Source organism: Aristolochia californica, unplaced genomic scaffold (genome assembly GCF_029961685.1).
Source record: "Aristolochia californica isolate CCGP_79_NKW_82.1479 unplaced genomic scaffold, dmAriCali1.0.hap1 SCAF_4, whole genome shotgun sequence".
Lineage (NCBI taxonomy): Eukaryota > Viridiplantae > Streptophyta > Magnoliopsida > Piperales > Aristolochiaceae > Aristolochia > Aristolochia californica.
The window spans coordinates 6,282,897-6,297,056 of NW_027182103.1; the positions used below are offsets into that span (position 1 = coordinate 6,282,897).

General features: G+C 36.0%; 2 protein-coding genes across 3 annotated transcripts; one reads left to right on the top strand and one right to left on the bottom strand.

Moving 5' to 3' along the window:
• Positions 1-362: 362 nt before the first annotated feature.
• Positions 363-4,584, top strand: LOC137962282 (selenium-binding protein 1-like). 2 transcript variants are annotated; one of them, XM_068809061.1, is made up of 8 exons: positions 363-459; positions 619-807; positions 1,734-1,929; positions 2,374-2,601; positions 3,006-3,237; positions 3,341-3,448; positions 3,534-3,806; positions 4,128-4,584. In XM_068809061.1, exons 2-8 carry the CDS (start codon positions 648-650, stop codon positions 4,407-4,409), a joined length of 1,479 nt encoding a protein of 492 aa, XP_068665162.1. In that variant the 5' UTR covers positions 363-459; positions 619-647; the 3' UTR covers positions 4,410-4,584. The 2 variants fall into 2 exon arrangements, with proteins under 2 accessions (XP_068665162.1, XP_068665163.1); XM_068809062.1 differs by having other exon boundaries at positions 385-416.
• A 4,594-nt stretch (positions 4,585-9,178) lies between these two features.
• Positions 9,179-13,247, bottom strand: LOC137962239 (selenium-binding protein 1-like). Its single transcript, XM_068808995.1, has 8 exons — positions 12,980-13,247; positions 12,590-12,778; positions 12,038-12,233; positions 11,366-11,593; positions 10,729-10,960; positions 10,518-10,625; positions 10,160-10,432; positions 9,179-9,717 (listed from the first exon to the last, which is right to left on the bottom strand). The coding sequence occupies exons 2-8, from the start codon at positions 12,747-12,749 to the stop codon at positions 9,436-9,438; spliced, it is 1,479 nt and encodes a 492-aa protein (XP_068665096.1). The 5' UTR covers positions 12,750-12,778; positions 12,980-13,247; the 3' UTR covers positions 9,179-9,435.
• Between the last annotated feature and the right edge of the window lie 913 nt (positions 13,248-14,160).

The following is a 14,160-nucleotide window of genomic DNA, read 5'->3' on the forward strand; positions in this document are numbered from 1 at the left end:
CATTCGATCAACGGTTATATCAACAGTATGATCATGATGGAACGGTTGAGATAATTGTTTCTTATATTTTACACCAAATGGCTTTATATAATTGATGTGTGGCTACATATATTGCTGTTAGCCCATTTATATTTTTTTGTTAAGGAATTTTGTTTTGAGTGAACCGGAAAGATTTCCAAGTTTCTCCCGTATCTCCCGTGATTGTTATGGACAACAGGGATAGTTGACGTTGCTTCCTGTCATAATCTTACTATCCTTCCTTGTTATTCTCGAGTACAATGAATCGGGACACAGAGATAAATCAATGCAAGACATGTGTCCTTCTTGCCTCCGCACCATATTTAAAAGAGCGACGGGGTTGGCAGACCATTTGCTTCCTGCGTCCCTCTCTCTGCTTTGTGCCATTGCAGCCGCTGGTAACCAACGATTCTGCCCTTCATCAAAATTGTCCCTGTTTTTGTAAGTTTTTTCGTCAGTCAACTGGTGGTTTTAGAAGCAAACGGCGTAGTATGGTGGAAGAAACGAACTACAGAATGCTTTTCTGTAATCAAAATGGTTTATGGTTGTTCGATTTTGTTTTAGGATATGTATATTTATTTCTGTTGTTTTCTATTCCAGTTTGAAGTAGGCATTTGGTGGCGTACAGTATGGCTGCTATTGTGTTGGAGTCATCACCTATCTCTGATCTGGATTCTGAGATTCTATCCAAGAGTTGCTGTCATAAGACGGGTCCAGGATATGCTTCTCCTATCGAAGCCATGTCTGGTCCTCGTGAGAAACTCATCTACGTCACCTGCGTATATAACGGTAAAATTAGTTATTTACTCTCTAATATCAGGTTTTATGAATCCATGTGACCGAGAACCTCGATTTCGGTAGTGGCGTTTCTCCTGTTTATGAATGATGAATTTGGGTAGCTCAACTCTTTTTGTTCTTTTTCTTTAAATCCTTGCAAAGTTAAAATGATGTTTGTTTCCATTCTTTTTATTGTAGTGTTGCTGAATAACCCACTAGGTAGATCTAATGGACAATTGAAATACCGTATTTAAAAATGAAAACTGTTAACTTATCCTTTTTCAAAAAAAGTTATTTTTATGTAAATTTTTATAGTTAAAAAGGGACCGCCCCCCTCCTTTGTGAATCACCAAAGAGGGCCGTCCTGTCCTCTCCTGTGATTTGAGTCACTAATAGAGGGGACTTTTCCCTCTATGCTGGAAAGAGTAGGGTCTACTTTTATATTTTAATAACATTTTTATCAAATATTTAATTTGTTTTGTCTACTTTTACTAAAAATCAAATTTATTCCTTAATAATATTTTTGCCTAAAAATATCACAATCAGACAAAATTTATCTGTTTTCACAAAAAAAATTTACATATTTTTCACCTCTGATCTTTACAGATTATGTTAGTTGTTTTTGATATATGGCTATGTTAAAAATTATGGCATCTAGATTGGCATATTTGAAATTATGGCATCTCAAGAAGACTGAACATTACTCTTACATTACTAGATGTAAACTTTTTGTTGTGGATTCCTTCTTTGCATACTAGTGCCCTGAGTAGGTATATTAGGCCCATGTGAAACTGTGATGCTTGTGTCTGTGTTTCTTTTATTTGTATTGGAGCAAGCTTATCCATAATGATGTTTTGGTGGACTTATCATTGTAATTGTTAGGAGTGACTCGTCTTTAACAGGCCAACTTGTTTATTTATTTTCCTATGATGTAATAGGAACCGGCAGAGAGAAACCTGATTACCTTGCTACAGTGGACGTTGATCCAAGCTCCCCAACCTACTCAGAAGTTATTCATAGACTTCCAGTAACTCACATAGGTGATGAATTACATCATTCTGGCTGGAATGCCTGCAGCTCTTGCCATGGGGACTTGGCCGTGTCTAGACGTCATCTTATACTACCATCACTGCTGTAAGTGAACTCTTTTGAACTGCATATGATTTAGAGCTGTACTGAATGAACTTTACTGAAATTGTGAGGTTACTTGTCATGATGTTATGAGTGATTAATTAAGACTTTATTCTGGCTATTGACATAACAAAGCCCACCGCTTTTACCTTGGTTTAAGCCTGAATGTTAAAGTACTCAGAATTTAAATTTAACACTGTTATAACAATGTATGCTTCTGCAGCTGACAATGATTGATTATCTATCAGTATTTACTGTATCATTGGTTTATAATCTGTATAAATGGAACATGACTCTCCAATTGCTAACACTATCATGACAATTCTATGCTTTTGCCACTGACAGTGATTTATTATCTATCAGTATTTACTGTATTATTGATTTATAATCTGTATAAATAGGACATTGCTCTCAATTGCTGGTTTTCTTCTGTTAATTCATTTTCAGGTCTGGTCGTATCTATGTCATTGATACACAAAAGAATCCAAGAGAACCCTCTCTGCACAAAGTTGTTGACAATGCAGAGATCTTGCAAAAGACAGGATTAGCTTATCCCCATACTTCCCACTGTCTTGCATCCGGAGATATAATGGTTTCCTGTCTTGGAGATGGAGAGGGAAATGCCAAAGGAAGTGGTTTCCTTCTTCTTGATTCCGAGTTCAATGTTAAGGGGAGGTAATATACACTGGTTTAGGCTTGTCTTACAGGCTAACTAGTGCAGTGCAATTTCCTTTTATAAGGATGGAGCTCTGATGCTTCTAGTTTTCTATCTGTGTGCATGCACTGGATTTATCTTTGGAATGACCTTTTTCAGAAACAAGACACCATGAATACCTTTACCAGACTTTTTCATTTATTTTAGTTTCATTCTGTTTCTTAGTCATAGTTCTGTTTATAAACGAAAGAGAGATCTCATTGATTCTGTAGGTGAAGATCAATGAGATGGTAACTCATTGTGCTGGTCTTGGGTAAAAGGAAATCATGTCATCAAATGTGTTGCAAAACAAGTGCCCAAACTATGACAGCAATGACAACTCTGGTTCATTTAGACTCTTTAACTGTAACATTTTATTTCTTAGGTGGGAGAAACCTGGTCATAGTCCCCTTTTTGGGTACGATTATTGGTATCAACCCCGACACAAGACTATGATTAGTTCCTCATGGGGAGCTCCTGCAGCTTTCACAAAAGGGTTCAACCTTCAGCACGTTTCAGATGGTCTCTATGGAAGGCACCTATATGTATACAGCTGGCCTGATGGTGAGCTCAAACAAACAATGGATCTGGGCAATACTGGCCTCTTACCCCTGGAGGTTTGTGAAGAGGACTCTGTAAATGTTTCCACTGTTGAGTATTATGAGTAATTAGTTTTAGTACTCATGTATGGGCTGTTGTATATGCTTTTATTCTGCTCAGATCAGGTTTCTACATGACCCTTCCAAAGACACTGGTTATGTTGGCTGTGCATTAACCAGTAACATGGTCAGATTTTTCAAGAAGTCCGATGGTTCATGGGCCCATGAGGTGTGTTAAGATTCTACTTGTAAAGCTTTACTCTAAAAACTTCAGTCTCAGGGGAGCCTGTCACTAATATATATTGCATTGACAGGTAGCAATATCAGTGGAACCACTTAAAGTGCGCAGCTGGATTCTGCCAGAAATGCCTGGACTCATCACTGATTTTCTGATATCTCTTGATGACCGGTTCCTTTACTTTGTCAACTGGTTGCATGGGGATGTCAGACAATATAACATTGAAGACCCTGCAAAGCCTGTATTGACTGGTCAAGTATGGGTTGGAGGACTTATTCAAAAGGGTAGTAATGTTGTAGCTATAGGAGAAGAAGGACAGGACATCCAGTTTGATGTTCCAAAAGTTCAGGTTTGCATCTTCATCTTCTTAAAGCCATTTATTTTTTAATTTGTGTTAAAGAGTTAATCTTGATAGATATCACTTTGTAACTATTTTTATTTTTGCTTTAACTTATGGTTTTACTCCAGCCCATGCTAGAGGCATTCTTGTAATTGGAACATTAATGAAAATTATAAATAAAAGTTATTGAGGGAGGGGGAGATAACTCTCTCAGACCGTAATCTCTCCGCTTTCTCTTTGAAATGTTAATCTATTACAGATTCTGGCCTTTAAGATTTCATCTTTCATTTTGTCTTTTCTACTTGCTAATTATAATTATTGTTTTCTCAGAGTAAGCAGCTAAGAGGAGGACCACAGATGATCCAATTGAGTTTGGATGGGAAGAGATTGTATGTGACAAATTCGCTCTTCAGTACGTGGGATCGCCAGTTCTATCCGGAGATTATTGAGAAGGGTTCACATATGATACAGATAAATGTCGATAACGAGAAGGGAGGACTTACAGTTAATCCAGACTTCTTCGTGGATTTCGGATTGGAGCCGGAAGGGCCTTCTCTGGCTCATGAGATGAGATATCCAGGGGGTGACTGTACTTCTGATATTTGGGTTTAAGGTAGTCTTTCAATGTCCCAAACAAAAGGGTAGACTCCACTTTGACTGTTTAAACCTTTTAAATAATTCAGCAGTGAGAAATAAATTACCCGTGCTTTTAAGCAATTCCCTTCATGCTTTAATTACTGCTAACTTGTTTAATTTTCGTTGCTTCCAATTCCAATTCTTTGTAAGATTGTTCCATATTTATTTATTTAAAATCTGTAAAGTTTTAAATAATTGTGCCGCTCCTTTTCTCTCTTTTTGTTTTCCTTTTTTACTTCCCTTCTGCTCCATCTTTTTTTGCTTCTCCATCTCATGACCTTCCCAAGTTTGATACCATATTGATTTTTAGAGAGGAAGCATGAAAGAAAGGAGAGAATAGAGGAGAAGAAACTTGAGAGAGAAAGAGATGACAAAGAGAGGCATGTCGGTATTGATTTAGAGAAAAACGAGAGAGAGAGAGAGAGAGAGAAAGAGAGAGAGAGAGAGAGAGATTGCACTGTAACATTATGTCCTTTTATTGAATCCTACAAAAATAATATTTTCCATAGTTCCTAATTACACTCAAGGATATCTCACTAATCTAATCACAATAAGTTGTAATGATGAAACTAAAACTAAGAAAATAAGAGGAAATCTTCTCTTATGAGACTTGTCTTTCATAAGATTCACCTTAGGCTCTATGATGTTTGCGGGATATGCTTTACATGAAACTCATCTTAGACTCCTTAATATGGGTTCTTTAACAGATTTGACCATTACCATGCTTTGAGCTTAATGCTATACACTAAAAAATAACATGACCGATCACCCACTTAATTGTACGATCAATTATTGTCAATCAACCTTTATATGCATAATCAATCATACAAATGTTGCAAGGCAGAAGTTGTCTTGCAGCATTTGTAAAGTATGATCAATCAACCTTTTTAGGCATGGTCAATCAATTAGAATCCTAGTTGACAAGTGTATAAATCATGATTGATCAACCAAATTTGTAAACTTTTAAAATGGTTGATTGATGCCATAATCAATCATAAGGCCATAAAAACTAAAAAATATAACCGTTTGAGGGTGATTGATTGATCAGTGGAAAGGTATAATCAATAAACCTTTCTAAAATGGTTAGTTGTGCTTCCAAACTTATAAATAAGGGATTTTAGCTCATTCCTAGGAGATTATGAGTCTTTATTGGTATATCTAACAATTCTATAAGGATTTTTGTGCCACAAAGTTCTAGTTTTACCCTTACATGAAAAACTCAAACTTTCATATTTTCCAAAGTCTCTACATTCCATGTTCGAGCAAGCTCCACACATTTGATTGCTCATCCATAATGATTTGGAAGCTTGATTCTCATTAGGAGTGGGCTACCTCTCCGAAGGAAGTTGAAAGTTTTTCTTTTCTATTTTGTACTTTTACTTTGTTTAAGAGGTTTTCTAGAGCCTTAATTCACTTACTAGAGTCGGAATCTAGTTGAGATACCACTTGGGCCAACAAGATATTCTTTAACTAGAAAGAATTTAATTCAAATGTAGGATACCTATCTAGAAGTTTTTGCAACGATGGAATCATCAAAGATCTAATATTTTCTAACTCTATATATTTTGAATTGAATCTTGGGTTCAATTATTATTTCAAGCATGCAAGTGTTACGCCAAGTACAGAAACCTACTTTGAGCTATAAAGCTTGTTTTCTGTCGTCTTTTCCTTCTCTGAAGTACTCGTGTTTTTGTTTTTTGCCTACTCCTTTAGTGATTTACATATGTTGATTTTTTGGAGAAAATAATTTACTAATTTGATTTATTAACTAAATATAATAGACCTTTGTGTTTAATAAAGGAAATAAGTAGAATCAGATTACAATTAAATAACCCATGTCCCAATTACAACAAAGTCTATTTTGCATTAAGGGCAAGGTAGAAAAAGAGAAAGGGGGGAGGGGCATTGTGGTAAACTTTAGAGAAAAATGTTAAAAAGATAATATGAAAGGGAAAGCAAAGAAGTTGAAGGGACAAAAGGGACCTGAGAATGTTCGTTAAACTTCTAGGGCATGTTCGTGCACTGTGTAAGTGAAAGTGAATTCACTTTCACTAGGGAAAGTGACTCCAAAAGCATTAGTCCACAATGAAGTGGAATGAATTCCTCCCGCATTACCTAGTTCATCAAATTATGGCGTTAGTGTAGAAAGAATTGAATTGAAGTGAGATTACACCATTTCATTCGCTCAGGCAAAAATGGGGGAAAACTGATTCCTACCTATTATGTGAATCATCCACTTTCCTCGCGCGATGCGCGTTGCTTCTTCCCCTCACCCGAAAGGAAAAAATTATCCTCATTCGCTATTCTCCTCTCCCTCTCCCTTGGCCTTCGTCTCCCAACGATTTTTTCACCCCATTTCTTCCTCTCGTCTTCGCTTTCTCTGCTTTCTCTCGTCATCTCTTGTTTTCGCTCTCTGCTTTCTCCGTTCGCCCCAGCTTCATTCATCTTGTCTCTCTCGTTGTGCAATGCCTAGGGTTTCTGTCATCGGCATCAGCGATTCGTGGGATTTTAGGGTTCTTACCGAGTCTATGATACTTCGGAGAACGGATAGGGACAGGAACTTCGTCGGCGCAGAGCAATGGAGGGACATTTGTTGTCGTGAGGTTGATCTTCACGCCGTAAGAAAACTTCACAACGGTCTCGGAGCCGTCTGGGAAATCCGAAATTGAAGGTCTCTTTCGTGGCATGGCTCTTCGACAACGACGACTTGTTATTTTTTATTTTTTCTCACTTTTTAAAAATTTATTCTAAAAACACGTCATTAGTATATTAATTTATAATAAACTTTAATCATGAATTAGTTTAATTATAATAAACTTTAAACCACTGGATTTACAATTTGTGTTAATATATTATTAATTAATAATACATAAATAAATATATTATGTTATTGATAAATTAATATATTTATTTATTTATTATGTATTTTTTATTTTGTATTAAAATAGTGAGTTTTAATGTTAAACTATATCTTATGACATTACAAAATAATTTATTTATTAATTATATTCGTTTATGCTATTTTTAAAGTTTTTATTTATTTTAAATAATTTATTCTAGTCACACGTATTTAGTATATTAATTTATAATAAACTGTAATCATTAATTGGTTTAATTATCCAATTTCTATATTTAATTAAACCATTAGGTTTATTTATTATATTCTCTTATGTTATTTTTCAATTTTTTTATTAATTTTGTATAATTTATTCTAGTCATACGTAATTATTGTTTTAAATTATAATAAACTATAATCATTAAGTAATATAATATATTTTTTTATTAATTAAGATATTCTAATACTACACGTTAAATCGCTTATAAGTGTAGTAATCACGTTTATTTTGGTTAATTATATGTATATATATATGTTCTATTTAAGTATATTATAAAATTTTACTCATTCTCTTCTTTATATCATATTTTTCATTTGGGGGCACTAACACTAGAGTCTGTTTTCCAGCCACTTGAACTCGTCTACATTAACACCCAAACATGAGTTGAAGTTGAATCAATTCATTTTAGTTCAATTTAATTCTTCACTTCAATTCAAGTTCATTGTGGACTAACCCCACTAAATATGTAATGGAAAAAAGTATAAATAAGGGTCTTGGTTGAAGGGTTTCAATCAAGCTCTCCTCTTCTCAATTCGTGGAAGAATCTTTCTCATAGTCTAAAATTTCTCTTCTTCCTCTATCATATTACTTGAGGTTCCAAGCATGGGGTCCTAAATTCAATATTTTTGCTCTCCACTCGACGGTTCTCCTTTGTGGCCTCGTCCCTCCTCGACTTCTCTTCCTCTCTACAACTGCCTTTTTTTCCTATCTTCTTAAACTGGCTTCTTTTCAGGTCATCTCTCTTTTCTCTGTTTTTCCCAACCGTCGTCCCTCTCAGTTTCTCTCGCTGACCCTCTCTTAGAACCTAAGCCTAAATTTCTTTCATCTCAACCTCGCTGCCCCTCTCTCTAACCCTAATTTCACTCATCTCATCTCGGTCGCCCCCTATTTTGAACCCTCAACCCTAGATTTCTCTCAATTTCTCCAACCTAAACCTTTTCCACAAATTTTTAATAAAGAATTTTGTCCCATGGTAAAGCCTGTCATTAATCAGGTAAATCTTCCATATTTGTGAGTATTTTGTTTCGTCTTTTGCAACTTGGTTCTTTTATTTGTTTTGAAATCCACGATAAAATTCTTATTTGGGTTGATTTTTCTTTCATCTTTATCACCTTGATTGCACTTAACAACTCCGAAAATTTCCTGCCATCTCCATTGGCAGTTTTTGCCATTCACGGTTCTTTGTCTTGGGTTAACTTCAAGACTGGCGCCATAATCGCTTCTACTCGAGGCTCTTCGTCCTAGTCTGAAACTCTTGAATTTTACTTACCGCCTCACCTGTCATTCAATTTCTTTCTCCAAGTTTTTCCCCGAGGCTATTTCTTTTTTGACGTTGCTATCGAATTAGATTCTTCAAACGGACTTCGTATTTCCTGAACTTCAATTTTTTGGGCTCTGACAATGGGTTATTATTTGAATTTCTGTGGGAGCCTCTTTCCTTCTTCTTTTCTTTATATCAATCTAGATTACATCCAATAGGAACAACAACACGAAGTAGAAAGCCTGCAAAGCCACAATCCCAAATACCTCTAAAGTGATCCAAGAAATTCGTGTTGATCACTGTCAAGCACCATCGGTTCACCCACTGCTCTCAACAAATATGAAACAATCTTGCAAATAATTGGAAGCAACACAAATTAAACAAATTACTAGTAATTAAAACATGCAGGGAACTGCTTATTCTAATCTTGAACCAATGACAGGGAATAGCTTCTTCCGTTCTCTTCTCTTTATCTTGTCATGACTTGTTCATTCTTTTTGTTTTCGTTAATATAGGTATATCAAACATACACAGTTTTACTTAACAGCATGAGTAATTATTTCTCACTGCTGAATTATTTAAAAGGTTTAAACTACCCTTTAGTTATGAACATTGAAAGACTGCCTCAAACCCAGATATCAGAAGTACAGTCACCCCCTGGATATCTCATCTCATGAGCCAGAGAAGGCCCTTCTGGCTCCAACCCGAAATCCACGAAGAAGTCTGGATTAATTGTAAGTCCTCCCTTCTCGGTATCAACATTTATCTGTATCATATGCGAACCCTTCTCAATAATCTCCGGATAGAACTGGCGATCCCACGTACTGAAGAGTGAATTTGTCACGTACAACCTCTTCCCATCCAAACTCAATTGGATCATCTGCGGTCCTCCTCTTAGCTGCTTACTCTGACAAAACAATTACTATAATTAGCTAGTAGAAAAGACAAAATGAAAGATGAAATCTTCAAGGCCAGAATCTGTAATAGATTAACATTTCAAAGAGAAAGCCTCCTCTTAGCTGCTTACTCTGACAAAACAATAACTATAATTAGCAAGTAGAAAAGACAAAATGAAAGATCAAATCTTAAAGGCCAGAATCTGTAATAGATTAACATTACAAAGAGAAAGCGGAGAGATTACAGTCTGAGAGAGTTATCTCCCCCTCCCTCAATAACTTTTATTTATAATTTTCATTAATGTTCCAATTACAAGAATGCCTCTAGCATGGGATGAAGTAAAACCATAAGTTAAAGCAAAAATAAAAATAGTTACAAAGTGATATCTATCAAGATTAACTCTTTAACACAAATTAAAAAATAAATGGCTTTAAGAAGATGAAGATGCAAACCTGAATTTTTGGAACATCAAACTGGATGTCCTGTCCTTCTTCTCCTATAGCTACAACATTACTACCCTTTTGAATAAGTCCTCCTACCCATACTTGACCAGTCAATACAGGCTTTGCAGGGTCTTCAATGTTATATTGTCTGACATCCCCATGCAACCAGTTGACAAAGTAAAGGAACCGGTCATCAAGAGATATCAGAAAATCAGTGATGAGTCCAGGCATTTCTGGCAGAATCCAGCTGCGCACTTTAAGTGGTTCCACTGATATTGCTACCTGTCAATGCAATATATATTAGTGACAGGCTCCCCTGAGACTGAAGTTTTTAGAGTAAAGCTTTACAAGTAGAATCTTAACACACCTCATGGGCCCATGAACCATCGGACTTCTTGAAAAATCTGACCATGTTACTGGTTAATGCACAGCCAACATAACCAGTGTCTTTGGAAGGGTCATGTAGAAACCTGATCTGAGCAGAATAAAAGCATATACAACAGCCCATACATGAGTACTAAAACTAATTACTCATAATACTCAACAGTGGAAACATTTACAGAGTCCTCTTCACAAACCTCCAGGGGTAAGAGGCCAGTATTGCCCAGATCCATTGTTTGTTTGAGCTCACCATCAGGCCAGCTGTATACATATAGGTGCCTTCCATAGAGACCATCTGAAACGTGCTGAAGGTTGAACCCTTTTGTGAAAGCTGCAGGAGCTCCCCATGAGGAACTAATCATAGTCTTGTGTCGGGGTTGATACCAATAATCGTACCCAAAAAGGGGACTATGACCAGGTTTCTCCCACCTAAGAAATAAAATGTTACAGTTAAAGAGTCTAAATGAACCAGAGTTGTCATTGCTGTCATAGTTTGGGCACTTGTTTTGCAACACATTTGATGACATGATTTCCTTTTACCCAAGACCAGCACAATGAGTTACCATCTCATTGATCTTCACCTACAGAATCAATGAGATCTCTCTTTCGTTTATAAACAGAACTATGACTAAGAAACAGAATGAAACTAAAATAAATGAAGAAAGTCTGGTAAAGGTATTCATGGTGTCTTGTTTCTGAAAAAGGTCATTCCAAAGATAAATCCAGTGCATGCACACAGATAGAAAACTAGAAGCATCAGAGCTCCATCCTTATAAAAGGAAATTGCACTGCACTAGTTAGCCTGTAAGACAAGCCTAAACCAGTGTATATTACCTCCCCTTAACATTGAACTCGGAATCAAGAAGAAGGAAACCACTTCCTTTGGCATTTCCCTCTCCATCTCCAAGACAGGAAACCATTATATCTCCGGATGCAAGACAGTGGGAAGTATGGGGATAAGCTAATCCTGTCTTTTGCAAGATCTCTGCATTGTCAACAACTTTGTGCAGAGAGGGTTCTCTTGGATTCTTTTGTGTATCAATGACATAGATACGACCAGACCTGAAAATGAAATAACAGAAGAAAACCAGCAATTGAGAGCAATGTTCTATTTATACAGATTATAAATCAATAATACAGTAAATACTGATAGATAATAAATCACTGTCAGTGGCAAAAGCATAGAATTGTCATGATAGTGTTAGCAATTGGAGAGTCATGTTCCTTTTATACAGATTATAAACCAATGATACAGTAAATACTGATAGATAATCAATCATTGTCAGCTGCAGAAGCATACATTGTCATAACAGTGTTAAATTTAAATTCTTAGTACTTTAACATTCAGGCTTAAACCAAGGTAAAAGCGCTGGGCTTTGTTATGTCAATAGCCAGAATAAAGTCTTAATTAATCACTCATAACATCATGACAAGTAACCTCACAATTTCAGTAAAGTTCATTCCGTACCGCTCTAAAACATATGCAGATCAAAAGAGTTCACTTACAGCAGTGATGGTAGTATAAGATGACGTCTAGACACGACCAACTCCCCATGGCAAGAGCTGCAGGCATTCCAGCCAGAATGATGTAATTCATCACCTATGTGAGTTACTGGAAGTCTATGAATAACTTCTGAGTAGGTTGGGGAGCTTGGATCAACGTCCACTGTAGCAAGGTAATCAGGTTTCTCTCTGCCCGTTCCTATTAGATCATAGGAAAATAAATAAACAAGTTGGCCTAACTCCTAACAATTACAATGATAAGTCCGCCAAAACATCATTATGGATAGGCTTGCTCCAATACAAATAAAAGAAACCCAGATACACCCACCACAGTTTCACAAGGTCCTAATATACCTACTCAGGGCACAGTAGAATAAAAAGAGTGGAAACAAACATCATTTTGAGTTTGGAAGGATTAGAAGAAAAAAGAAGAAAAAGAGTTGAGCACCCAAAATTCATCATTCATAAACAGGAGAAACGCCACTACCAAAATCGAGGTTCTTGGTCAAATGGATTCACAAAAACTGATATTAGAGAGTAAATAACTAATTGTACCGTTATATACGCAGGTGACATAGATGAGCTTCTCGCGAGGACCGGACATGGCTTCGATAGGAGAAGCATATCCTGGACCCGTCTTATGACAGGAACTCTTGGATAGAATCTCAGAATCCAGACCAGAGATAGGTGATGACTCCAACACAATAGCAGCCATACTGTACGCCACCAAATGCCTACTTCAAACTGGAATAGAAAACAATAGAAATAAATATACATATCCTAAAACAAAATCGAACAACCATAAACCATTTTGATTACAGAAAAGCATTTTGTAGTTCGTTTCTTCCACCAAACTACGCCGTTTGCTTCTACAACCAGCAGTTGACAGATAAAAAAACTTCCAAAAACAGGGACAATTTGAAAAAGGGCAGACTCGTAGGTTACCAGCCGCTGGAATGGCACAAATCAGAGAGAGAGAGAGATAGAGAGAGACGCAGGAAGCAAATGGTCTGTCAACCCCGTCGCTCTTTTAAAATAGGTCCCGATTCATTGTAATCGAAGATAACAAGCAAAGATGGTAAGATTAGGACAGGACTTATCGTCAACTATCCCTATTGTCCAGAAATATTACGGGAGAAACTCGGAAATCTTTCCAGTTCCACAAAGCAGTTTGGCTTTTGGATAAACGTCTGTCCGTTTCGGATTTCGGACAAAATCCTTCAATGTTTATCCGTCCTACAGTTTTGTCTTTAGATTTAAGCGTTTCTTATTTATTTAAAACTCTTTTCAAGCCTATTCGTCAACCCTCTTATTTGTCTCATACTTCTTTTCTCCCAACTTCACGGACAGCTGTTGCTTCTTCGTCCTCGCTTCTTTTCCACCGGGGGGTTCTTTTCCACTAGGGGTGGCATCTAAACTCACTCAGCCCGAATTTGCTTATGTTTAAGCCAAATTTGATTTAAATATTTTGAGTCGAGCTTCGAACCGAGCCTCGTCTCGAGCCTAAAATTATTATCGAACTCGAACCCAACTAGTTCAAGTCGAGCTTTGAGCCAAGCTCGAGCCTCAACATACATTTAAAACTTTTCAAAAAGTATATAAAATTATGTATACATTTTATATAAAATTGGGCATAACTTATATATATAATACGTAGATAAGATTAGGCATAACTTCTACTTAAAATTGAGCATAATCTATATATATAATACTTGTATAAAATTCGGCATGACTTCTACTTAAAATTGGGCATAATCAATATACATAATACCTGCATAAACACTCCATAAAATTGTCTATACATTCCATAAACACTTCATAAAATTGTTTATACACTCCATAAAATAGTTTAAACACTTCATACATTGCATAACATTATAAATAAACTCCATACAATAATCAAGCACAACAAAATTAAATAAAATATCACTATCAATTTACAATCACCCAAATAAAAACTATAAATCCTTTAAATAAAATCCTATTACTATTACAGACTTACTAGAAAATTACAAGAAATATTTTGAATTTTTCTTAGGAAAGTTAAATGGACCTCTTATTGCCTTTTCTAAGGAAATAAATAAAAATTAATAATTAATCTAATATATTATTATACTTATCGATAA

Excerpts from the sequence above, each read along its gene's own strand:
- LOC137962282 (XM_068809061.1), top strand. The coding sequence starts at position 648 with ATGGCTGCTATTGTGTTGGAGTCATCACCTATCTCTGATCTGGATTCT. Across the intron at positions 808-1,733 it reads CGTCACCTGCGTATATAACG|GAACCGGCAGAGAGAAACCT; the intron begins GTAAAATTAGTT and ends ATGATGTAATAG. Across the intron at positions 3,807-4,127 it reads TTGATGTTCCAAAAGTTCAG|AGTAAGCAGCTAAGAGGAGG; the intron begins GTTTGCATCTTC and ends TTGTTTTCTCAG.
- LOC137962239 (XM_068808995.1), bottom strand. The coding sequence starts at position 12,749 with ATGGCTGCTATTGTGTTGGAGTCATCACCTATCTCTGGTCTGGATTCT. Across the intron at positions 10,961-11,365 it reads GAGTTCAATGTTAAGGGGAG|GTGGGAGAAACCTGGTCATA; the intron begins GTAATATACACT and ends TTTATTTCTTAG. Across the intron at positions 10,433-10,517 it reads ATGGTTCATGGGCCCATGAG|GTAGCAATATCAGTGGAACC; the intron begins GTGTGTTAAGAT and ends TTGCATTGACAG.